At 32.2% G+C, this 26466-nt stretch overlaps 4 protein-coding genes across 5 annotated transcripts; 1 reads left to right on the top strand and 3 right to left on the bottom strand.

Moving 5' to 3' along the window:
* Window positions 1–8513: 8513 nt before the first annotated feature.
* LOC125197078 lies at window positions 8514–9435 on the bottom strand. Of its 2 annotated transcripts, none has more exons than XM_048095777.1 (2): window positions 8984–9435; window positions 8514–8786 (listed from the first exon to the last, which is right to left on the bottom strand). In XM_048095777.1, exons 1-2 carry the CDS (start codon window positions 9252–9254, stop codon window positions 8626–8628), a joined length of 432 nt encoding a protein of 143 aa, XP_047951734.1. In that variant the 5' UTR covers window positions 9255–9435; the 3' UTR covers window positions 8514–8625. The 2 variants fall into 2 exon arrangements, with proteins under 2 accessions (XP_047951734.1, XP_047951735.1); XM_048095778.1 differs by having other exon boundaries at window positions 8514–8708; window positions 8984–9430.
* A 1739-nt stretch (window positions 9436–11174) lies between these two features.
* Window positions 11175–14487, top strand: LOC125197369 (60S ribosomal protein L3-1-like). Its single transcript, XM_048096105.1, has 6 exons — window positions 11175–11272; window positions 11659–11760; window positions 12327–12437; window positions 12931–13235; window positions 13343–13752; window positions 14026–14487. The coding sequence occupies exons 2-6, from the start codon at window positions 11676–11678 to the stop codon at window positions 14282–14284; spliced, it is 1170 nt and encodes a 389-aa protein (XP_047952062.1). The 5' UTR covers window positions 11175–11272; window positions 11659–11675; the 3' UTR covers window positions 14285–14487.
* A 70-nt stretch (window positions 14488–14557) lies between these two features.
* On the bottom strand, window positions 14558–17430 carry LOC125197370. The gene is made up of 3 exons (XM_048096106.1): window positions 16042–17430; window positions 14784–14874; window positions 14558–14705 (listed from the first exon to the last, which is right to left on the bottom strand). The coding sequence occupies exons 1-2, from the start codon at window positions 16588–16590 to the stop codon at window positions 14788–14790; spliced, it is 636 nt and encodes a 211-aa protein (XP_047952063.1). The 5' UTR covers window positions 16591–17430; the 3' UTR covers window positions 14558–14705; window positions 14784–14787.
* Window positions 17431–17562: 132 nt separating this feature from the next.
* On the bottom strand, window positions 17563–21573 carry LOC125197368 (pinin-like). The gene is made up of 10 exons (XM_048096104.1): window positions 21414–21573; window positions 21208–21318; window positions 21060–21125; window positions 20692–20859; window positions 20475–20585; window positions 19635–19706; window positions 19010–19093; window positions 18777–18877; window positions 18411–18495; window positions 17563–18167 (listed from the first exon to the last, which is right to left on the bottom strand). The coding sequence occupies exons 1-10, from the start codon at window positions 21495–21497 to the stop codon at window positions 17781–17783; spliced, it is 1269 nt and encodes a 422-aa protein (XP_047952061.1). The 5' UTR covers window positions 21498–21573; the 3' UTR covers window positions 17563–17780.
* Between the last annotated feature and the right edge of the window lie 4893 nt (window positions 21574–26466).

Genomic DNA, 26466 nt, shown 5'->3' with positions numbered 1-26466 from the left:
TTTTTGGGGAACGGATATTACATCTATGATGTTGTGCAATTTATATACTCATTCAAGATATTAGATACCATTAACCATGACTCCATGAGATCTGCATATATTTACATGACTGCATTTCACCCTTAATTATTAGCTCTTCTAAGATAATATATACTCCATTGATCAATGATTATTATCCTAAGAGAAAGCGTGACCTAGTAATACCAAACCTAGCTAGATAATCTTCATTAAGGAAAATCATTTAGCACAAGAGAGAGAGCGACCTAGTAATACCAAACCTAGATAGATAATCTTACTTAACAAGGAAAATCATTTATAAGGTATAAAATCTTGAATATATATATACTTCCCCTCCCTCCATCCTATATAAGTTGAGTTGTATTCATTTTTGGGATGTCCCAACTAAGTTGAATTATTCCCCTTTTTAACAAAAAAATAAAATATCTAATCACCTCTTATTTTCCTTTCAAATCAGTTACTTTACTCTCTATTAATTATCTCTATTACTTTATTCATTTTTTCTATCCATTCAACGCAATTTTCTAATCTTCTGCCCAAAAGTTTTGCCAAATTTAGTTGGGATAGAGGGGTACGGTTATGATGATCAAATTTATTCCGTGTTCATTCTATACACAAAAACAAGACATCTGGGGGTAAAATTGTCCAACTGATAATTATAAATATACATATACAATTTGAAAATCTACTTAATACTTTTTCATCATTATATACACTTGGGTCATAATATCACTACAATAATGAACTTCATTATACGTAAATTGATGGAATATGACAATTATCAATTTTATCATTGCAATTTTGAAAACACACTTAAATATTACATTTTCTCAGCATTATATGTATTGGACATGAGTCGTTTTATATATTGACATGGTCGGGATCATAACATTAATGCAATGAAGAGCATTATATTGCAAGTCGGCATAGATAAATTGATAAATTATATATTTCGTGCAAATTTCTTTGATTGAACATATTCAATTGAGATTTTGTTAGTATCTCCATAAAATTACGTTTAATCCCGTATATGGGGTATGAAAAAATAGTTTAAAATTGAGAAAGTTATGTGAAATTTATATTTTTAATTTGATATATTTAATGATCATGTGACATTAAAGATTTGAAATCTACAACATTATTCATTAAATCTACAACATGATATCAGATTTGATTATATTTTGTTCACACATCAAACTTTTCGCGGACATCGCCAAAAACTCATCCACCCGCATACGAACAAATCTAACAACCTACCCCATTCTTGAATCTTGTTATATTATTCAACCCCTTCCATTTTTTTAGTTCCTAGACCCACCACTATGTACGTACAAGATAATAGTGTCTCATTTCCTGAATTTTGAGCATATTTCAGAAAGAGTAGTGATAAACGTAAATAATTTCTACGTACGTAATTGGATATTTTAGGTAATTCATGCTTAAAACCGATTTATGATTTTCAAATACTTTTAAATCAACTAGCATAATGCATATTTACCCTTTGAGAATAAATATACTATTTTTAATGATTTTTCTCGTCTCCTTATTTCTTCCGTTGTGTCTTCTAAATATACCATAAATGATTTTTCTCCTCTCCTTATTTTTTCGTCTCTGTCCCAAATATATATATGAATGTGTGGTTATTTCAGCATCAAATATTTTCATACTTTTTGTACTACCGATAGAGTATATGGCCATATCTTAAAGTATGATTTTCATGAACATGATGTGTGCAGCCGACCCCCGGAACAGGCGGTACCTGACGGCCTCCGGGGAGGATGAGCACGAAGGAGGTCGACGTGCAGAACAAGACGAGAGAAATGTAGTAGTAATTTTTTACTTTTCTTTTTTACATTATTTTTTATTATTTTTACTAAATATTTTATTCCATGTTTGCACGATTCCCTATTTTATGCATTTTGTTGTAACTAAATGCTATTTATTTGCTTTTTTCTTATACTCTTAAGTTTTATTGTGGATCACTTTTTTATTTATACTTTTAAATAATATTATAAAAAATTTAAATAGATTTATAAATTAGCATATTTGTATGCGTTAATAATCATATCAGATTTTAACCATGATTTATTTTTACAATATCTTTATACTATTTTACACTTTTCTTGGTTTATTTAATATTGTCATTTTATTTTAAAAATACTTTTTTTCTTTAAAATCTCAAAGCTAATTATTTAATTATAATATAACAATTTCTTCTTCGAATAAGTGATTAAAATCTTATAGAATTCCCCAATACGTTTTGAATCACGAATAAATGCATAAAATAAGGAATCTTGCAAATCTACAAAAATAAGAGAGATAGAAACGAAATAAATTGAAATAAACAATAATAAACCAATTCCATTAACGTAAGCAATTGCAAATTGAAAAATTGAATAGAAAACTGGCAACAAAAACAAGAAACGAAAACAAGAATCTTATTCTAGAAACTAAACTTAAATCAAAATGAACTAAAACATATCAATCCAGATCTATGATATCGTCGCTCGCCGTCGACACTCCAGCTTCTTCCCGAGGTGGAGACTCATCATTATCAAAGATTATATACTCCTTTTAAATCACGATACATCGTGTAGAGTTTGAGGAGAGGGTCGGAGCAACATATCCTTTACAAATATACCTATATACCTTTAAAATATTAAATAAATAAGTTTTGAATATACAATTATTTTTTTGATTGAGATTCAAATAGTATAACTTTTCAAAAATAAAAAAATATATAAAAAATATTATTGTTAGTAGAAAAATAATTGGATGAATTCACTTTTATCATTTTAGATTAGTTTAATACTCCTCATATATCTATGAGTTGATTAAGAAATCATAAACTCTACTAATTCTATATCAGACAATTTTTTAGAGTTAGCAATATTTGCAAAACATGAGAAAATATTAGTTATATAGTTTTATAATGTTAAATAAATGAATTAAGAACATGTGGTTTTTATTTATCAAGTTGTAATGTTCTAAAAATAATTCAAATTTTGGAATGTAAATATTAATATAAAAAGTAAGAAAAATCTTAAATAAAAGCCACATAGTTAATTAGTATTAATACATCATAGATCATATTATAATTTCTTATATTATACATTGAATTGAGCAACAAACTCTAATATTTTATAAAAAAGAGAAAATATTAACAATATTGCTTTAAAATATAAATAAGTTATTTTTCATCGAGCTCGATTGTAACATTCTAAAATTTAAGAAATTAAATAAATTATAATTTTGGGATCTAAATAATTAAAATGAAAACCGCAAACTCAATCTTGTATTAATATATCATACGAAGTATAAGTATAAGATTTTAATTTGTTGCATTATATAGTGAATTGATCCAAAAACACTAATATTTTTTTTATAAAGCAAAAAAGCATTGGCCATATAGCTATAAAACACTAAACAGATTAGTTAAGAAGATGAGTGTGTGTGCGCATTTTTTTTTTTTATCGACGTTCAATTGTAACGTTTTTGAAATTATGACTTTATAGAAATTAAATTTGATTGAGTAAAGAATTGAGCTAACAAGGAGTATAATATTTTCTAAAAAAAATATTAATTATATACCTTTAAAATATTAAATAGATGAGTTAATATTACAATTATGAAATTCTTAAATCAAAATTGTAAACTTAATGAGTACTCCTCAAGGAGTATTAAAATTTACTTGTTGCATGTTACAATTATTTGAACTAAGAACTCTAATATTTTTTAAAGATAATTAGAAAATATTAGCTACAAATCTTAAAATATTAAATAAATAAGTTGTGAACATGCGATTATTTATTGATCAGGGTTCAACATAATCGTTCAAAATCATAAACACTAAACTCCTTTGGTAATATTACACCATATATCAAATTTTAATTTATTGCATGTTTTAGTGGGACGAACGAAAGAGGAAATTCGGCTTATTTCTATGAGACAGATAGAGTATTGTATAAAGAAAAAGAGAATATTTTTGGAAATATTAAAAATATGAAATAGATATGATAAGAACATGTACTCCCTCCGTCCCATAAAAGTTGAGTGGTATTCCTTTTTAGTCCGTCCCAACAAAGTTGAGTCATTTCCTTTTTTAACAAAAGACAAAACATCTAATCACTCTTACTTTATTCCATTATTTACTTTACTCTCTCTTATCTTTCCTATTTTTTTCATCTCTCTTATTTATTTAATATAAATTATTAATCTCCGTACCCAAAAGTTTTGTATCAACTTTTATGGGACGGAGGGAGTAATTTTTTTTATCAAGGTTCAACTGTAACGTCCCAAGATATTAGAATTTAAAGAAATCAAATTTAGGAAATAAGAAATTAAAATTATAACATTCTTAAAATTCCAACAATACACTTATTTAGTTACTATATTAGTAGTATCAAATTTTAATTTGTTGGATTAGAGTGAATTAAGCTAAAAAGTAGATATATTGAAAATTATAAGTTTATCAATATTGAAAATTACAATTTAATTATAGCAGTAATTTTTTTTATCATATACTATTATAAATCTGATTATTGACACTTCAATAGTACGTTATAACAAATTTTTAATACTTCATAACGCTAATTATTTATACTATTAAATTATTTAAATCAAAATTTATACGGTAGTAATTATTTTTAATCATATATTATAAATTTGATTATTGAAACTTCAATAGTATTGGATAACAAATTATTAATACTTCATTACACTAATTATTTGTTAATATTAAATTATTTAAATTAAGATTTATAAAGACTAATTTGATAAGAGACCTGATATTGTTCATTTGCTACCAAATAGATCTTTATTTAATATTTTAAAATTTTAATATATTTTTAAATAAATGCAATAAAAAAATATATTATCCAATCATATTTTAAAAAATTGTATGGCATATAGTATGAAAAAGGTAACTTGTACGAGATTTCTGAAGTCGCATATATCAAAACTCTATTTGTACGATGAATAACTAAACCTATAAACTTAATCTTGAAACCAAACTTATAGAAAATTGAAGAAAAATACACAAATTCCATTGAAACACAATAATAAACAAAAATAAAGCAATTCCATTCAACCATAATTGGATTGATTTTAGGACTAGATATGTACATTCAAAGTTTTTGATCGATAGACATGTATAAGATATTTGGAATTGGATTGATTTAATTTGATTGAGTAGGAATAAGAATATTAATTAGAAATACAATTACTAATTCATCTAGGAAATATCAAGATTATAGCATGTAATTTAATTCGACGAGATGACTAGATATGTATATTCAAAGTTTTTGATCGATAGACTTATGAATAAGAGATTTGGAATTGGATTGATTTAATTTGATGGAGTAGGAATAGGAAATTTAATTAGAATATAATTATTAATTCACCTAGGAGAGATTTGATATGCTGAGGGATAGATTCGTGAGTGTGTGTGAGCATCTCTTCTATACCAACTCTCATTTTTATTTTTATCGATAGTAAATATTAAATACTATCATTTTTAGTAATATTATTTTTGTTTTTATTTTTATTTTTCATGATATTAAATATTATTTTTATTTTTCTCGATATTAAATATTATTAGTAAATTCTCTCTCACCTATTCTCTCAGGAACTCTATGAACTCCGTCTCCCAGAATTCAATTCTTTTGATTTTTTTCTTAAACCTGAAAAGGTCATCTTCATAATCTCTCTGTCACTCTTTTACCAAACTAAATCTCCAAGTAATGTTGTACTTCTTTATTTCTAAAAAGTTGGATCTTATTCTTGCTCAATTTCAATATTCTTACAAGACGGAAACCAGAGTTTGTCATTTTTTCTCCAAAAACTATTCTGAATTTTTATCTCGCAAGCACAACAACGCCGCTAACCACTGTTCTTATTTTTTTCACAACTAGTCAACAAACGCCTCTGCGATCCAATTCACCCAAAATTTGGAATTCTGCCGCAGACCACCAGATTTATCCCCAATTTTTTTCTCTTCAGATTTCGAATCAATGAGCATTGAAAATTCGACATCCCAAAAATTTCCATGAAGTCAAGTAGTCAACCTTGTAGTGAATTTGTCCAGTTAAAAATCTCAGATTTCGTATGAGGTAGTGAATACAATTACGAATAAATTAATTATTAAGAGCTGAGAAGGTACATTTTGGAGAAAAAATGGTAAATGGTGATGTATTGTGAATTTTCACTTCGAACAATAAATGATGGAGAGAAAGTCTCTTAATATTTAGTGAAGATTGACGTAAAAGTATTAGAAGAAATTGGGAGAGAGGTAGAATATGGTCGACAAATTTAAGTTCAAAAAATAAAAAGGGAAAAGGAAAGATAGGAGTATTTAGATATGGAAATCTTAATTTGGAGATTTATATCAAGATTAATATTTCTTTTACTATTAAAATATAATAAAAATATAATAGGGATAATATAGTAAGTAAACAGTATAAATAATAATAAAACCGGTTAATATAAAATCGGTTCGGTCTGATTAAAAAGTTAAGGGTATTATGTACGTAGAAATTCACTACGAAAATCATTTCCCTTTCAGAAAAGTCTATTTTTTTTATTCAAAAATCCCGAAGACGTTTTTAATAAAATTCATCGACATTTATTTCTATTTAAAAAATATTCTAACTTTTAGTGTCTCCCATTATACTTCCTCCGTCCCGCTTTAGCATTCCCATTAACTTTTCTGCTCTGTTTTTGTAAAAATGATAAAAAATAGTTAAATAGGAGAAATGGTAAATTAAGAGAGAGAATAATATAGAGAATAGTCTTATCTACATTATTGTCTCTCTTACGTTACCATTTCTCCACTTTAACTATTTCTTTTATCATTTTTACAAAAAGAGGGCAGAAAAGTTAATGAGACTGTTAAAGTGGGACGGAGGGAGTATATCCTATTATAAGAAATTAGGTGATGAAAGATTGATTCATTTTTTCAAAGTATGACTTTCCATATGAAAAGATATATCTGGATTTACAAACCATCATTCTTTTTGTTGTCACAACTTTTGTTGGTATGTAAGGAGGAATTGATATATGTAGGGAGGCAGTCTTTAACAAAATTAATCAGATTTATGTCATGAAATTTGATATTCCAAAATATTTTATAAAAAACAATTGAAAATTGAAATACTAAAATATAAGTTTGGAATATCAAAATAAAAGTTGAGGGAATTGTCTGAATAAGCTAAAATTTGAGGATAAAAACAATCGTATAAATGGTTATGTTAATTTTTATAGAACTCATTTTGTTCTATGAAATATACTAGTACCTCAAGGTCCGAGCATCTATGAATATAAAAAACAAGTGTATTATACAAAATAAAATACAAAAAAGAAGATAATTATTATGAATAAGTACATATTCCATTTGTCCCATGTTATTTGAGTCACTTTTTTTTTCCACTCCTTTGGTAAAATAATACTTCTTCGTCCCAATTTAAGAGTCTCTTTTAAGAAATGTAAATAAAAGTTGATATAAAAAGATAGTAGTAGAATGTAAGTCTTACTTTTATATGGAGTATTAGGAAATAAAATAGGAGTGGAAAAATGTTAGTGGAATGTGAAGCCTATTGATAGCATTTATAGAATATTCCAACCGGGACTCCTAAAGCCGGACACCCAAAAATGGTAAACCGGACTCCGAAAGTGGGACGGAAGGAGTAATAAATAGTTAAAGTGGAGAGATGGTAAGAAAGAGAGAGAATACGAACTATAAGACTCTTCTCTACATTATTCCATCTTCACTTTAACTATTTATATCATTTATCCTAAACGAGCGCGAAAAAGAAATGACTCATGTAACATGGGATGGAGGGAGTATTAATTTATAGCAAAAAGTAGAAAATAGATATGAAAGGAAAAAAATAAAGCCACAAATATAATGAATTATATAGATTGCTGTGTTTATTATATTATATTCATTGAATTCTGTTGTAAAAATAAAATAAAATAAAATGACTTATTGAAATTGGACGGACGAAATGCTAGATATCGACCATAAATTATGATTTTTACAATCTATATTGACCATTAATTATAGTAATTTTTATAATCTATATGCAATTCACCTTAATTTATCTTTTTCAATTTTATACATGCGCATATTTTGAATTTACTCACATTTTGTGATTACTTTTTAACAAGCACTTTTGTGTTGAGAACAAAGAACATAGTAACTGTGTACCTCAATAACTAAATTTTACTACTAATATATGTTCACACATCTTTTTCTCGAAAACAGCTCACCGTTTGGTGGTTGAGAGCGTCCCTCTCCTAGCTAAGGGTTATCTGATTTATATTCTTATCATTGTTTTGGTAGTCATTTTATTGTCTTTATTTTTTATGATACTTTTATGTAACACAAATTGTCTGGCGCACAAGTTTAACCAGCAGATGCTTGCATGTTTCTATTATTGGAAGAGTTCGACCTGCTAATAAAAATAACAAAATGAAGAAGAGAAAAAGTAATTTCATGAAGCAACAAATTCAGCCTTCCAAAACAGAAGTACCCATACAATTTGTACGTATACTCATACATACTAAACTCATGCTTTTAACCATTCTTACAGTCTACGGACATAACTCTCATGGAATGTTCTCAACTTTCGTTTTATCCTTACAAATCCTCAACTTCACCAAAAATTTGATCACATCTCGCTTGAGATAATCTACACGAACCATGAGTTGATTCGCCAGATTACTAACCGGATTATAATTTAATTCTGCAGTTTTTTTGGTTAATCCACCTAAGCATTCACACAATCATCATATATATAGGCTAAATTTAGAGTGTTTGAAGAAAAAAAGTAAGTTGAAAACATGCGGTATGAGATGAAGACACAAAAGAAATTAAACAAAAAAACAAGAACATACAACTACTATCTCTCTGCCGGAATATACACAAAATTGAAACAGTGAGTTCATCGTTTGGCAGATTTCTTACCGCGCTTGCGGCTGACACAGACAGCTGGGCTGGTAATACTGTATATCTCATCGATCAATCGAAACCGCTTTCTCTTCCGCGGGAGAGCGTCGAGATCTCCGACTTTCGCATACCACGACGATATTTCGTTTGAATCGCCGACGCTTTGCTCGGGGCTTTGCTCCGCCGTCCTGGCGCCGGAGTCGCCGCTGAGTTGGATCAGCTGGAGGGCGGCGTCCATCTCCGGCTCGGTCATCTCGAATTCCATCTCGATTTCCTTCGATTTCGTCATTAGATTTTTTTGTTTTTCTGAGATGATAAATTCAAATTATTTTATAAGTATTTCTGAAAGTGGGCTATGGAAAGAAAACATTATTCGTAACCAGATTTTTTGGGGGAGAGAATCGTCTTTTCGTGGGATCCCAAAACATTTAAATTTGGAAACCACCGCCTTAACTAAAAGTAAACTGTAGTAGTGCTAGTATCGTATTTGGGGTTATAATAATGATAATTGAGTAGGAAAATTTACTAAAACACATTTATCTCGAATCAAGATGGTGGAAGAGGCTTCTAGAATATTCAAGGTTGAATTTGTGAGCCTTATATGGTTCATGTAAAATTCGATTGCAAATTTTTTTATTCATACGGATTAATTTGGAGTATAATTTTTTAACAAATATAATTTTAATAATAATTTTATATCTATAATATCAGAGTTATTTCAACTTAAAACTGATACTCCGTGAAACTCAGAGTTACAAATATACATACTACTACTTCCTATAATTGTCATATGTTATTTATATGTAGTATATTATTTTATGATATGTTTAAAAGTACAGTAAATAAAATAAATCATTAGTATAACTTTTAAATAATTGATCAAAATATATTTTCATATTCATTTGAAAAATCCTGCTCCAAGATAGAAACAAAAACAAGTGTTTATAGTATTGTCAGTGGATAATAAAATTGACCTTATAAGATGTATAAAATTTGGCAAAAATAGAAGTAGCCTAATAATTTTGTGAGAAATCTCAAAATAAAAAAGAATTATATTTTTACGGGACAATTAGAGAGTATTTAACTAGTTTTTCAAACGTTTGAAAAGAATAACACTATAAATTAAAATATAAATAATGGGAATGACCTTATTTCTGAACAACTCTATGAGGTTCATGTTATTAGTTTAGGACCAATCTCATATTTAGGTTGTGATTTTATTAGACTCAAAATTTTCTAACACTTAGTTCTAAAAAATTATCAAGCTATTTGGATCAATATATTTGTTTTAAGTTGAATTGACATCCATATTCATACTGTTATTTGTTACAACCAATGTCACGACTCACGATCTTCAGTTGTAACCTCTTCATTGCAACAAAATTCATTGCTAGCATTTTATTTCATCTCATGGCATTTGTATCACTGGCCTCTTTCCAGCCACATAGCAGTCAAAACTTCATTTTTCACCTACGACATCATCCAGCTCCAACTTTTGCAATAAGAGTAACCTCATTTCATTTTTTATAAATTAAATTCTTAATTAAAAAAAATAACTAAAAATTCATAACTTAAAACCCTTAGCTATATAGTTCCTATATATACATAATTAAACTTTCTAAATTACGAATTAAAATTACATAACCCTAATTTTGAACTATTACAATTATAAATTTTGTGTGTTTTCCTATATTAGGATATACTCACTCTGTAAAGATATTATCGTTTTCTAATTATAAACTATTGCAATTATATACGAATAGGTATATGACATCTCACATATTAGTACCATTTTAAAATTTAAAAATGATACTAGTATTTCTATAAAAAAAATGAAAATATATTAAAATAAAATGTTGTTAAAAATTGAAAAAGCTAAAAAATAAAAATGCAAACTTAATACCAAAATGACTTTAAAATAGAAAAAAGTTAATTGAAATTATAATATTAAAAGGCTAAAAAAATAAATTCAAATAAAATAATATTGAACATGAAGACATACAAAATAAAATATTGAACATGAAGTAAAACTAAAAATAATTAAAAAATTTACAAAACTTCCTACAGGAAATAAAAATAAGAAATTGCATAAGTACCAAAAACAAGCAAAACTAAGTCTAGAGATATTTTTTCCAGAATCAGCATTGGGCCAAGCTATCGGCCCAATCACTAATTTAACTCAGAGCCCAACTAGTAGCTCATGCCATTTTTACTTGAACATTTTTGGAAAACTATATATTCGTATTCGTATACCTCCTCAATCTAGGTTTTTCTCTTCACCGTAAAGCCCTGTAGCTCACCACTCTGGTACGCCACAGTTGTTTCTGTATCTGTTCTGTTATTCGCGAATTGCATTTCATTATTGTCCTTAGGTTTTAATTCTTCAATGTATATGTTGTACTCGCAAATAAGTCGCATTTGATTTTGTACTATGTCAGCATAATGCATCAGCTATTCGTTTTAATTTGATTTATGGTTCATCTCTGCGATTTTGTCATTTCTGTTGTATACTTTTGCCAAAACTGGTGGTTTACCTTGTAATTTATGCATCATTTTCATGAAGAGCTGATGTTTTTTTTTATGTCTGCTTAATTTAATTGATTGCATGCTGAGCTCAATGCGGTTTTCTATATTGCAATTATGTGAGAAGTTTGTTTTAGTTTTTGTTCATTATCTGTTTTTTTTTGTTACAGGTTGAAGGAGGGCGAAAATGTCGCATAGGAAGTTTGAGCACCCGAGGCATGGTTCTCTTGGTTTCCTCCCAAGAAAGAGAGCTACTCGCCATAGGGGAAAGGGTACTCATATTTTTTTATTAAACTGAATAGTTGTTGAAATCTTTCTACGGGGATACTGCCATGCTTTGCACTCATTCTACTTTTGTATAGATAAAATATACTCCACTAAGCTTTTATCAGCCATTAGATCATCTCCACCCTGTAACTAAAGTATCTTCATATCCATTACATAGTAAATATAGAGTATATTGTTGGGAGATTGGCAATGCATATCAAAGTAGGGAGGGCATGGAAAAATCTATTTTACTTTCTAAATTAAGTATGCTTGTAAATGCTCTTATCTAAAATCTAGAAGAACTATAACTGAGTCACTGAAGACAGTTTACATATATTGAAAGTAAAATTAATTGCATGTTTAGGCCAGGTATATGGTCAATGATGATAAGTATAACTGTTAAGTGGAGTATACTGACATCTTTACTGCTATCCTATTTTCTTGATAACTTATTTGCTAAGCTGCATAATGTGTTTGTTTGTTTGTTTATCTTTCTTTATATTTAATCTCTTTACTGCCATTTCCATATCCTAGCTTGTATTTGTCTTGAACTTCTTGTTGAATAATGCAGTGAAGGCGTTCCCTAAGGATGACCCAACCAAGCCTTGCAGCCTGACAGCCTTCCTGGGTTACAAGGCTGGCATGACCCACATTGTCAGAGATGTCGAGAAACCTGGATCAAGTAAATTACCTCCATTATTAACATTGTTATACCTTTTCCATGCTGGCTTTCTAGATTGCTGACTTGATGCGCATATATTATACGGAGTATAATTATTTTTGGACCGCTGTACCCTTCATAGTTCATATAATGAAAAGTAGGCTCCGCCAATGTTTCATACAGCACTACCTTTATTTATATCCCTTCCATTACCATTTAGTTTAGGGTTGCACATTTTAGTCTTATTCTCCTTGTGAAGTTTTCTGAAGCGGCATTTATACTAAAGGCTATTCAATGTTATAGTCAACTATTTTAATAAGATGCTTTTTGATAAAAAATAATTAGATGTATTTGTGATGCATTATTTCTTGTGCATTCCTATTGACTTCTAATTTGTTTGTCATTCCCGTGGTAGACATGCTGTATTATATTACAGAGATTCTATGTTGAACTAGGCCAAAGTTTTATTGAAAGCATGAAATGTGAATATTCTGAATTGAAATATTTATTGCAGAACTTCACAAGAAGGAGACATGTGAAGCTGTCACCATGATTGAAACACCACCTATGGTAATTGTTGGTGTCGTTGGGTATGTGAAGACTCCTTGTGGTCTTCGCTGCCTGAATACAGTTTGGGCTCAGCACTTGAGTGAGGAGGTAAAGAGAAGGTTCTACAAGAATTGGTGCAAGTCAAAGAAGAAGGCATTCTCCAAATACTCGAAGAAGCTGGAGACTGACGAGGGGAAGAAAGACACCCAGGCACAACTGGAGAAATTGAAGAAATATTCTTGTGTCATTCGTGTCCTAGCTCACACTCAGGTATAAACTAATTTTCTTTTTTTGGAAATTTTTTATTACTATTAGTTATTTTTTTCACCAGATTCGACCATAAGTAAAGTTGTCTATTGCTATTAAATATTGTACAGATAAGGAAAATGAAGGGATTGAAGCAAAAGAAGGCACACATGATGGAGATACAAGTGAATGGTGGGACTATAGCACAGAAGGTTGATTTTGCATATGGTTTCTTTGAGAAACAGGTCCCCATTGATGCTGTTTTCCAGAAGGATGATATGATTGACATTATTGGTGTCACCAAGGGTAAAGGATATGAAGGTGTGGTTACACGTTGGGGAGTCACCCGGCTTCCTCGAAAAACCCACAGGGGACTTCGTAAGGTTGCCTGTATTGGTGCATGGCATCCTGCTAGAGTTTCCTTCACAGTTGCTAGGGCTGGACAGAATGGATACCATCACCGAACTGAACTGAACAAGAAAATCTATAAGCTTGGCAAGGTTGGGAAAGAAGAACACACGGCCTCTACTGAGTTTGACAGGTTCCAATACTAGCACCTTTGCATTTTGCATTATATATACTTCCATCTATCGATTCTTTAAGTAGAGATATAAATACCTGTTCCATTTGAGTGCATGAATTCCTGTCTGTGTTTCCATTGATCTGGTTGATATTGGACACTAAATGGATCTCATCAATTTAAACAAATAATGATTTGTTAGTTTGTGAATGAACAGATCCAGTCAGTCTACCTAATGTATGGAAATATGCTTTGTCTCGTTTATCTAATGACTTGTATGTTAATTGATTGCAGGACTGAGAAAGATATTACACCAATGGGTGGATTCCCTCACTATGGTGTTGTAAAGGATGATTACTTGATGATCAAAGGTGGGTGTGTGGGTCCTAAGAAAAGGGTTGTGACTCTTCGTCAATCTCTCCTAAAACAGACATCTCGTGTTGCCCTCGAGGAGATTAAGCTCAAGTTTGTGGATACCTCATCCAAGTTCGGACATGGACGTTTCCAGACAACCGAGGAGAAACAGAAGTATTATGGTCGGGTCAAGGCCTAAATTATTCTCTGAATAGTAATTTAGTACTCACATTATTTGGCTTTTATTGGTCGGCTCATTTTTGAAGTAGTCTTGGACAGCTTAGTTTTTTGACTTTTTCTCAACTTGGTTAGTCGTGATAGTTTGTGATAGTTTGTGAGGGTGACATTGTTGTATTGAGTTGTAATCTTATTGTATTTTCATTCTTTCAAATTGCTTTTTAACCCAATTGTCTCAGATTTTTCAACTTGCAAATACTGGGGCACATGACATAAAGAAATAAGGCAGCAGGAATGAGTTAAGTTGGCGGTGGAAACAAATATCATTGAATTATCAACTTTACACAAGAATACAAAATTTGCAGAAACCCATCAGAGCTATTTCTCAATCATCTCAATTTGCTTTCAACTTTTTGGGAATTCACTTTGTCAATTCTCCATCTCTGTCAATTTTTAAAATAATTCTAGAGAGAGAAATTAAAGGAAGAAAGAGAAAGAAAAAGGTAGTGGTGGGAATATACTATATCAGACGCTGAGGCCGTCGAATCCACACTGCTTGTATATCAGGGATTGCTTTCTTGGACTAATGGCAATTGTGCAATCCACCGACACCTATAATAACAAAATCAAATAAATTTTGAGTTCATCTATAGAGTTCCCATTTTGTTTAGTGTATGAGAAAGAAATGAATACAAATAATTAAAACCAGAAACAGTTGAAATGCAATTATATAACAAAACAATTAAACGAGAAAAGCGAAATGGAGACAAAATCCACGCACAATACAGCAATATCGAGGGCATCATCACCCACGCTTGATTATTTTAGATATCTTAGCTTTTGATAAAACGTTGATTCCTTAAATATAAATAATGGAGTAAGTATTTAGCAGTATTAAACACAAAAGTGCATAATAAATTAACTAAAAAACATAACATTGCATGTGTGTTTATATATAATGTATTATCAAAAGCACATGAATTTAGTATATAGTATACTAGTACATTGTACTATAGTTAAAGGAGGAAGATGAAAAAAGAAGGAATCAGAAGCCAAATCTCAGTTACACACATTTTTTGTTTTTTTACCTCAGATTACTTTTTTTCAATTTCACAAACGTAAATTTCCCAAAATTCACAATAAATCACCCTCGAAGCCTCCATCATCTTTAAGGACTGTGACAAATGTCATGCTACACAAGATCAACCAAAAAATCCATAGAGAAGAAGAAGAGATACACTCTCCTCCCAAAAAAATATGTACTCCTACATTTTAGTCTTTCCACTAAAAAATGGAATAGACTCATTCTCCATTCATTTTCTTCAACTACGATACCTTTTTCAATACATACATTTTTCTCCAAAATAGCAAAGTTTCAGAGTTGATTTAATCATGAGAGTGATGTGTACAGTTTGTGCGTGCCAAATTGAGAGCAAAGGTAACAAACGTACCAAACCACAACAATAATGGCATTCACACTCACACTAGCATGGACCATTATGCCTATCCATTAATCAGCAGATATATTTTGTTTTTTCATATCGCCAATTCATTTATACATAGTCACATTTGTCTACAAATTCCTGGAGCAGTATTTATGTAAAAGAATTACCGCTAGCACACCGGAAGCCGACAAAAGCAAAGGAAAAAAAGATTCTTTGAAAACACAAACCAAAGAGAAAATCGTAAAAAAGCAAAGAGTTAATTAAGCAATAATCCATGAAAGAAGTTCATAATTGAGTAATAATAATGAAATTGAAAAAGAGTAAAATGCAAAACCTGAACACCGGGTGAGGTTAAGCCGAGGATCCGGATCTTAGCTCCGACGTCGCCGACGACCCGCAATTCGACCCGGTCGTTAAGGGAGGCGTCTCGGACCAAATCGGCGGCGTCGGCCTGGAGGAGGCTGACGCGGTCGACGACGATGAGGGTCTCGACGCGGCGGACGCTGTGTGCGGGCTGGTAGAAGCCCGGGATGGTGCCGCGGCCGAGGGGGATGCCGCGGTACATGACGGTGAAGCGGGACTCGCCGTACTTGATGCCCACCTTGTTGTCGTTGGCGGCGGAGAACACCATGCGGATGTCGAGCGAGACGGCGGCGGCGCTGATCCCCATGTAGTGGACGCCCACCTGCTGGAGGTCGAACTCGGGCTTCTTGGGCTTCAGGGCGAGGACCACCACGAGGACGACGGCCAGGGCGAGGAGGGCGAGGAAGGAGAAGAGGAGGAAGAGGCAGCAGCAGCAGCCGCGGAATGAGGCGGAGGAGGATGGGGGGTAGTAGTGGGCGGCGGAGGGAGGGTTCGGGCCGGTGATGGGTCGAGAGGTCATTTTGTTTTTTGAATTGGGGAATTTGGGGAAATAGCTACTTATGAAAATGAAAAGAAAGAGAGCCACCCACGCCGGTGCCCACTGCTTTTGAGTTCTCGCTCGATCTCTCTCTTCTCTCTTCTCTCTTGTTTATCTTTTTTGCTTGTTTATCTTTTTAGGACAGAGTGAGAGTGAGAGAGTGAGAAATAGAGAGGATCTTTGCGTGAAAAGGAAAACAATAAAATACTCCATCACCGCTTTATACATTCTATTCAAAGACTAGTGTTCTAATGTGTGATGACTGATGATACTTAAATTATGATCGACTTCATGAAAGTCAAATACTAGTAATTGTTATTTTCCTTTTCGGCTACATCCTTTTCATTAGACCGATGATTAGTGAATTAAGTACGTAAATAGTACTAATAAAATAAAAGAAAACATAATTATATATAAGAGTATAAAATGAAAGAAAGAATGAAGACCATCATTTACCAAACAAAGAAATATAATTCTCCGTGTCACTAATCTTGGGATATTTTCAAAATAAATATGAATCACTTATCTTGAAAAGAGGGAGTTGTAAGAACTTATTAAATGAACTAGTACGATATATGGTAATAAGAATAAATATAGGAGTACGTACAACTAGTAAATTAGAAATTTATGAAAATTTTAGGAGGATTTTATGTTTAGGTCTAACTTCATATTCTTACCTCTTCGACTTTTGCGAACTATGCTTTTTAATATTTTAATTTTAGGATAATAACTAGCATGCAATTTCAGCTTATAATGTCTGCCCAAAAATAGGTCCACCCAAGTACTTCAACGTCTCCGTCAAATTCCAATGGCAATCTGATTCGAATTATTTCTGGACATTTTACAGCCAAACTTAAAGTCTATTTCTTTTACAGCGATAAATGACAACTATGATGAATTGAAGTACTTTGGGAATGCAATTTGGTAAACTTCTACTAATGCATATTCCTCATGTCACAAAAAAAAACTACTAGTACTCCATTATTAGAAACCAATACAGTAAAATAATCACACAGTGAGCTACAACTAGCTTTAATTCAAAGTTTCATGGATCAAGCAGCACAGAGGACCTTTGACAAAGAACCTGAATCCTAATCATCCTAGCAAACATAAAACACTGAGGGCGAAATACCAAACGAAATCTAAGCATGGATAAAATTTTGCAAGGAAACCTACTCATCCTTCTTGTCCTCGTGTGGAATATTACCTGTTTCTAGTTTCTCTGTTTCATCAACCCTTCCCCCATTATCATCAACACCCAGCACATCATCCATCATATCATCCTCTGCCACATTTATATCTTCCACATCATCTTCATCTTCATTGTTACTTTGCCCAGGAATTTTTCTGTTCTTGGGACCATGCTCAAGCTGATGGGTCTCTAGCTCTTTGTCCATTGTCTCCTGTAAGTTTGCCACACTGTTATTTGGCCTTCTACCTTTCCTCCCATTTTGCCACCTTTCCAGTTCCTTGTCCACATTTGCAATGTACTGGTCCAAAATTTGTTTCTGATATTGCGACAGTTCCTCTCTCCTAGCAGATTTCCACTCTTGAAACATCTGAGATAATAAACGGTACAAGGAAATAGTTAGCATGAATTTTTCATACACTTGACATTACTAACACTTATCTTTAAGCCATGTGCATCGAAAAACAACTTGTATGTGAATTATAAATGCTTAAAATAAGCTTCGACAAACACCCTCTAAATGCCATTTGAAGAGTAACAGGGAAAGAGCTGCATTTTTCAGTTAAAACATGATTTTAGTTTAAACTCATGCATCAAAGTGGGATGAACTTACTTTTTCTTTCTGCTGCTCAATCAAAGTTGGATCCTGATCCAGAGGCTTGGCAAACGAGTAATAGATTGGAGGTTCAGCCTTAGTCCTGAAAGATTCACAAGCACAAGAAATAAACAAGGAATGTCAGAGCATATTAAAATAAAATTCATGGGTTTAACCAAAATCCAAAACAGAAACTTGGATCATAAGCTACTTCAACTGTCTGCACATAAGTGAACACTTATCTTGAAGTCAATAAAATTGTGAATATGGACACTTTTGGACCAGAAATAGACATAACCTGCACCAAAGTAACAGTAAAGCAGTTAGGATTTTATCATTCTTAAAGCGCAATAAGCAATTTATATCCATTCAGAATTAACATGCCTTATGAAATTTCCAAGTTTTTGGTGGTGCTCACTCCACCGAAGAAACAGCAATTCCATATTCTTTTCCTCTGCCTTTGCAGCTATACGTGCTCTGAGGGTCTGATAGAACATGGGAAAGTAGCAACAACAATCAGAAACTGAACTTAAGCAGCAGTTCAGCAAACAACATAGGCCTTTAGAGTAAAAATAGTACTACTACAAAGGTTTGAGTAATATGTTAGAGAAACATACCAAATCTCTCTTTCGCTTTTCCGCAATCTGTTCACGCTCTTGTAGCCTCAGTTTTTCACTTTCTTCACGTGCCCGTTGCTCAGCCTACAAAAGAATACGAATTCTCTTTTAAATTCATGCAGAATAATTTCTCTACAGTTCAGTTACATTTGGTTTCCAATACAAGCATCTGCATCTTATTCTGAAGTTTTATGCAATCCTCAACAATATACTGAATGAATAGAAGAGAAAAAAAAACTTCTTAATTTAGTAAATTAACATCCGTTTGGAGCTCTAGAGGTGAAACAAGTATTTGTAAGGTACCATTTGCTTCTTTATTTATTTTCTTCAATAAGCTGACAATTGTTAGCACATTCCATAATCCCTTTCTTTACCATGTAAAACTGTTCGCTCACATTTGTTTGACAGTGTCCTCAGAAAATTAGCCAAATCCAACTCCAAGCAGTGCTTATAACTTACAGGATCAGTAGTGTCTAGTCACCAGTCAAATATATAACAAATTTTTCAATCTAAGCTAGTAACCATGACATCCTCATTGCCACCATGGTAATCTTACAATTATAACATGAAGAATTGAAGATGTAGAAAAGCTAGAAGATAAAGGGCAAAGTAAAATCAATCTCACCCTTTTCAAAGAATCAGATCTTCTCATGTATGCCTCCGTGCCGGATAGTTTCACGTCCTCTTTCCTGAACCTCTGGATGTGCATCAAACAATAGAATATCAAATCCAGGCATTAGTTAAGCTAGCATGCTAGGTTATGAATTTATTTATTAAAAGATAGCTTCTCAATTCCTGTTCCAATAACTTGTCTCTCCTTCCCCAAGTGAAAGAGGCAGCAAACCAATTTCCCCAAATTCACTCGTAGACCAAGATTATTCTAATATAGTAGTACTACACAAAGTAACAAACTCAGATGTATGAAACTCAATGGTATTCTAAATTTTAACAGCATTTTTCTGTTACCTGTGTTAGTTAAATTAGCCTCGTTTGACATCACTTTCCCATGACTATGTCACGTTTATGTAATAATAATTTTTACTCAATATATCCAAATAGCAGCACCATTAGTTGGGAGCTCCTTCACCAGAGACTCCAGAACCTTACAAAAATTCTCTGGGTGAGGGTAAAAAAGTAGTACTCCATTAAAAATCTTTTCATACAAACATAATTGGACATCAAGTACCAAACAAGGCAAATTCGCCTCACTTAGTTCTAAAATACAGGAATAGTATGCCATATAGTCAGAGACTTCCTTTTGAAGACGTGACCACAGAATTTAGATGCGCACAGAGAACACAACCAAAGCAATCTAAAACCATACTGTAAAGGAAGACATTGCCTCAAAACTATTGGTAGATGCAAACCAAATAAGAAGCTATGAGCATGTAAGAGCATAGCATGCAACTCATCAGGTAAACAAAAAATGAAATGTTACAGAGAGTGAGAAATGGAAATAGCATACCTCTAATGTACCAAGAAGCTGGCCAAGCATCCTCTTATTCCTGCTGACCAAACTAGGGTCCTCATCCTTAGGCAACACCCTTGGCACGTGTTCAGGAGGGATTTCAAAATCCTAAATAATCACACACAACAAGTGAAAAGTTTGAAATGAACTAGACATTCTACACATGAGAATAGTTCAATCCACAACCGCAAACGAAAAAGGAATTCTAATATACCATTTTCGATGGCTGCTGACTACCAACCCTCTGAGACCAATTAGACGGCTTTCTCTCACCCTCGCTTCCATTGGTATTTACAGCATCTCCTGTATCAAGTGCTACTTCTTTCTCTTCCACATCAGTCACAGCTTCAGGACCACCTTCGATAATCTCCCCATCCTCAACCTTTAAAGAGAAATAAAATACATGATTCAAGCTAGAAATTATACTGCAGAGCATTAATAATATCGTATACAAGAGTAAGGAATGATTGAAAAATATGTTCTATTTCGAGCTCGTTGTCGTTCATTCATCTCAATTCAGAAACTTCACTCGTTTAATTGTAGACACCAAAACATTAAATTTGAAATTTTAGAGGATTCCACCTTCACAACAGCTGAAGAGAGTCGCCTTTTTGCAGGAGGCTGGTCGTCAGCATCATTCCTGTCCGCCTAAACAATGAACAATTAGCTGATTAAGAAACGGATAAGGCAAAATAGCAACGGGCAGCGACGGAGAGATGGTGAAATTTACAGGTCGAACGAAGCCACGTTGCCGATTGCCATTGGCAGCAAAATTGCGTGGTCCGGCACCCGTTAAGCCACCGCGGCGAATACCCCTGGGATCTCGTAGACGCTCTGTAATCTGTTGGCACAGGAAAAATTAGGGTTTAGCGAGAAGATTGATTAAACAGAAATTGTAAGGTATTCCTGAGCAGATATATCGATAAATGTAAATACCTCCCGCTGTTGGCGGCGGAGTTCATCGATTTCTTTCCGAAGCTCTGCCTCTGTCTTCTCGGCCACCACCGTGCTGGCCATCATCTGTATGTCGAAAGAGAGAGAGCTGTCCGCTGCTGCAAAACCCTTGCAAACCTATGACCTATGCGGTGCCTGTGTCATTTACAGACTTCTTTCCCTTTTCTACTATTATTATTATTATTATTATTATTATTATTATTTCATTATTATTATAGCGTCAAATTTAGCGTGGATATGAGTTTCAAGAAATTTAAAGAAAAGTGGGCTGAAAAGTTAGTGAATTATGAATGCACTTTTAATGGGATAGAGGGAGTATTAGTTTTATAATAAAATGTTTGTAGAATTGGTTGATGGAATGTGAGGTCTACTTACCATTTATGGTAAACGTGAAATGTGACTCTTATTGTGGGACGGACCGAAATGACAAAATATGACAGGACGGAGGTAGTATATTGTAGTATTAAAATAAGAGGGAACACCTTTTATGGTCCATCAACTTTGTCAAACTATCATTTTAGGTCCGTAAACTTTAAAAATATCATTTGGGGTCCGTCAACTACGAGTTAATATCCATCAAAGTACTTCTTTACTATTTCAAAAAAAATTGGACAATAATACCCTCAATACATGAAGGGTGTCTATTTTTACTAAACTTATCACATACTCATGCTTTTTATAAATATCTTTACTATATACTCCTTCCGTCCCACAAGAATATGCACTCTTTCCTTTTTAATCCGTCCCACGAGAATATGCATTTTCTAATTTTCTTTCTAATGAAATGGAACCAATTCTTTACTAACAATACTTTATTTACTTTTTCTCTCTACATTTCTCTTACTTTACCGATTTTGTATTAAAACCTGTGCCGAACCCAAAGTATATATTCTTTGGGGACTGAGGGAGTATTGTTAATGAATTTTCTAAATATAATTTGACCTTCAATATGGAGTATCACTTTATTTTGTGACATAAAAGTTTAATTTTCACTTTTTATAATTAAATAATTTTAAAATAGTTTTGAGGTATAGACACTCGTAAAAATTAATGCCATAATCAGTAATTCTAAATTTTTTAAAATAATATATCAATATCCCACCAAGATAGTGTAGAACTCTCTACGCTAGTTTGAAATAATTGGATTCCCTTCATTCGCCGCCAACCTTTTGGAATTAGGAATTAAATCCACTGACCTTTTATAACATGGAATCGAGACATGCGAATTTTTCAGACCGGCGAAAATTTTCCTTTTGTTCTTCTAGTTTCTTATTATTTTCTTCACGATATTTTGAATTGACTGAATTACCCACTTTGAACTATAAATACCAAAAATAAAATAAATTTTTCTCTCCACATTCTTGTTATGTCTCTCTTACTCCTTCACGTCTTTGAAAATGTGATGTTGAATTGAAGCACACGTTTACGATTATAGTGATGTGAATATAAGAACAATCAATTTTTTGGCATGGCGACTTGATATCCGCACGCTTCAGCATTGCTTGAAATTTGCACGGTTAAATTCACATAGTGTTTTAAATTCGTACGCTCCAGCACATACTCACAGTGACTCGCATTGTTCTATTAGAATGACTTGAAATTTGCACGGTGCTTGCGACATAGTCGTGATGATGGGCGATGGGCTTTTGTCATCTGACATCGTTTGACATTGTTTAGGGGGTGAAAAAAGTAATTTACTATTTTTTTGAATTCATTTTTAATGACGAACAAAGTGAGTATATTTTTTAAAAACTAATGTCACAGTCAATAAACGTAATTCAGAAAATAGTACTTTGATACTCGTAAAAACTAATGTCACAGTCAATAAATGTAAATTTTTTAAAATAATATATGAATATCCCACCAATGTAGGGTAGAACTCTTCACGCCAGTTTGAAATAATTGGGTTCCCTCCATTCGCTGCCTAACCTTTCGCCATTTGTGGGAAGCATCTCATCAAGAAATATAGGGAGTACAATACAAGCCATCGTGAGGGCAATTAATTTTCGCCTCTATCTATAAACACGAAGTTGCTTTTGCTCCCTCTCAACTTCCCTCACTGCATCGCCGGATTTTGATTTGAAATCCTCATACTCCTCGCGGAGTCGGCTAGCGTGAGGGAGGATGTCCCCGTCGGCACACGCACGTACATTGCCCAAAGCTTTCTTGGCGTTCGCCGCAACGCGCGCGCACATCAAGTTGCAGCGGCCTTGAACCCCCCGCTCGCCGATAAGTGAAATAGTCTTCTCAGCTATTTCACTCAGGAACGCCGCCTTCACCTCCAACTCTCCCGACGGAGTTGGCATTGCATCCCTCTCGTAGCGGAGATGAAACTCGAATTCCTCAAGGATGGAGTATTCATCCTCTTCCAACCGCTCCATGATTTCTCGGCGCGGGATGAAGCTGAAAGTGAAACCAAGATTGAAACCGAACAACATTTTTCTATACTACGGTAGTATATTGGAACTCTCACCGAATAAATATAAATACTAATGTGGCGAAATTTGGAATTAAATTCACTGACTTTTTAGAATATGGGATCGAGGCATGTGAATTTTTTCAGAATGACATAATTTTTCCTTTTGTTCTTCTATTTTCTTATTATTTCCTTCACAATATTTTGAATTGACTAAATTGCCCACTTTAAACTATAAATACCAAAAATAAAATAAATTTTTCTCTCCCACATTCTCGTTATGTGTTTATCTCTCTTTCCTTCACATCTTTGAAAATGTGATGTTAACTTGAAGCACGCGTTTAAGATTATAGTGATTTGAATATAAGAACAATCAACTTTTTGGCATGGTGACTTGATATCCGCACGCTCCTGATTTGTTTGAAATTCGCACGATTAAATTCACATGGTGTTTTAAATTCGTACGCTCCAGCACATACTCACTGTGACTCTTGCATTGTTCTATTAGAATGACTTGAAATTTGCATGGTGCTTGCGACATAGTCGACTAGTCGTGATTATGGACAATGGGTTTTTGTCATCTGACATCGTTTGACATTGTTTAGGGGGTAAAAAAATGATTTACTATTTTTCTGAATTTATTTTTAATATACTCCCTCCTCCTATCATTAAAATAATTTACTATTTTTCTGAATTAATTTTCAGGATAACAAAATTGCAAAAAAGAGTTGGAACTGCATAGAGTTCAACTTTTTTTGTAATCTTATTATCCTGAAAGAATCGATAAAGAAAATCCATTATGGGCTTATAAATATAGAGGGAACATTTTTTTTGGTCCATGAACTTTGTCAAAGTATCATTTTAGGTACATGAACTTTGAAAATATCATTTGAGGTCCGTCAACTATGAGTTAATATCAATCAAAGTACTATTTTTTCAAGTTTTTTCAGACGAAAATACCCGCAATACCTTTAAGGATACATATTTTTAATAAACTTATCACATATTTATATATTTTTTTATAAATATATTCACTATATATTTTTGACTAATTTTTTAAATATAATTTGACTTTCAATGTTATCACTTAATTTTGTGACATGCAAGAAAAGTTCCTTCTTCATATAATTAAAGACTTTTAAAATATTTAAAAGGTATGGATATTTGTAAAAATTAGTCTCACAGTCAATAGACGATACTTGAATATTGATAAATATCTTTACTATATATTTTGACTGTATATTTTTGACAATATATCAATATTCAAGTATCGTCTATTGACGGTGACATTAATTTTTGCGAGTTTCCATATTTTAAAATTCTTTAATTATAAAAAGTTGTAGAAGGAACTTTGAACTTTTCTTGCATATCACTCAATTAGGTCAAATTATATTTAGAAAGTTCGTCAAAAAATATATAGTAAAGATATTTATAAAAAATATGAGTATGTGATAAGTTTATTAAAAATTATGTACCCTTTAAGGTATTAAGGGTATTTTCATCCGAAAAAACTTGAAAATAGTAAAAAAGTACTTTGATTGATAGTAATTCATAGTCGACCGATCTAAAATGATACTTTCAAAGTTCGCGGACCTAAAATAATACTTTGACAAAGTTCGTGGACCAAAAAAGATGTTCCATCTTAAAATAAATACTAAGAGTAGATACTCTCTCTATCTCATAGAAAAAACAAATAAGCTTAATTTTTCTCATACAAATAGTTCATATTCATTTATTCAAATTTTTTCTCCTTTTCTTTTACTTTATAATTTATGTATCCATCATCCATTACTGTATTTCAACTTTTTTTCTCATTCTCCTTTAGTTATCAATTATGGATTAAAACTAGTGTCAACTCTAATTAGTTCATTTCTATGGGATAGTGAGAATAATAAAATAGGAGAGAGAGAAAAGTGGAGAGAATAAAGTAAAATTGAGAAAATGTGTTACTACTTTTTATTAGAAAAAGGAAATGACATAACTACCATATAATATCAAAATGAAAAAATGTCTCAACTAGCATGGACTGGATGGAGTTGTTCACTGTTTTCAAATACTTAACACTAATAATGTTCTTATAAAAGTTGTATTAACATTTTAAAATCATAGTTAACTAATAATGTGATTTTATACTTGTAAATTTTGTTCTTATACACTCTTCGTACATCAATACAAAGCCAAATATGATATTTTAAGAAGTGTAGTAAAGAGTGGATAGAAAATATGAGTGAAGTGAGTCCTAATCTTATATGAAGAAGTATTAGTTTCATAATAAAATGTGAGTAAATATAATTAGTTGATTGTGGAGTCCAGTACCAAAAATAGTAAAAGAACAAATAAGACATTTACTAGTGGATGAATGAAAATAGCAAAATGGGATGATTATTGATGGACGTAGGGAGTATAATAATTGACAAATGGATTGATGGCCCGATCTTATGAATGATTTGATGCGAATCATATGAGAAAAATATATACAAGGACATGTAATTCAAGAAAATTGTAAGAGAAATTTTATAAATATTTGAAAATATTTATGATGAACGGATCAAAATGATAATATAAAACTACTTTTCTTTGAAGGAAGAAGTATGTATCCTTGTAGTCATCGGTCCAGGC

Source organism: Salvia hispanica, chromosome 6 (genome assembly GCF_023119035.1).
Source record: "Salvia hispanica cultivar TCC Black 2014 chromosome 6, UniMelb_Shisp_WGS_1.0, whole genome shotgun sequence".
NCBI lineage: Eukaryota > Viridiplantae > Streptophyta > Magnoliopsida > Lamiales > Lamiaceae > Salvia > Salvia hispanica.
The sequence above is the reverse complement of the archived record's forward strand: the minus strand, read 5'-3'. Positions and strand labels throughout refer to the sequence as shown.

What these genes read in the sequence shown, in the direction of transcription:
- LOC125197078 (XM_048095777.1), bottom strand. Translation starts at nt 9,254, where the DNA reads ATGACGAAATCGAAGGAAATCGAGATGGAATTCGAGATGACCGAGCCG. An exon ending in CTGTGTCAGCCGCAAGCGCG is followed by an intron (nt 8,787 to 8,983) that starts GTAAGAAATCTG and finishes GTGAATGCTTAG; the next exon opens with GTGGATTAACCAAAAAAACT.
- LOC125197368 (XM_048096104.1), bottom strand. Translation starts at nt 21,497, where the DNA reads ATGATGGCCAGCACGGTGGTGGCCGAGAAGACAGAGGCAGAGCTTCGG. An exon ending in AGCTTCTTGGTACATTAGAG is followed by an intron (nt 19,707 to 20,474) that starts GTATGCTATTTC and finishes ATGCACATCCAG; the next exon opens with AGGTTCAGGAAAGAGGACGT. An exon ending in AAAAGCGAAAGAGAGATTTG is followed by an intron (nt 18,878 to 19,009) that starts GTATGTTTCTCT and finishes ATGTTCTATCAG; the next exon opens with ACCCTCAGAGCACGTATAGC.
- LOC125197370 (XM_048096106.1), bottom strand. Translation starts at nt 16,590, where the DNA reads ATGACCTCTCGACCCATCACCGGCCCGAACCCTCCCTCCGCCGCCCAC. An exon ending in TAACCTCACCCGGTGTTCAG is followed by an intron (nt 14,875 to 16,041) that starts GTTTTGCATTTT and finishes TTGTTATTATAG; the next exon opens with GTGTCGGTGGATTGCACAAT.
- LOC125197369 (XM_048096105.1), top strand. Translation starts at nt 11,676, where the DNA reads ATGTCGCATAGGAAGTTTGAGCACCCGAGGCATGGTTCTCTTGGTTTC. An exon ending in TACTCGCCATAGGGGAAAGG is followed by an intron (nt 11,761 to 12,326) that starts GTACTCATATTT and finishes TGAATAATGCAG; the next exon opens with TGAAGGCGTTCCCTAAGGAT. An exon ending in GTGTCCTAGCTCACACTCAG is followed by an intron (nt 13,236 to 13,342) that starts GTATAAACTAAT and finishes AATATTGTACAG; the next exon opens with ATAAGGAAAATGAAGGGATT.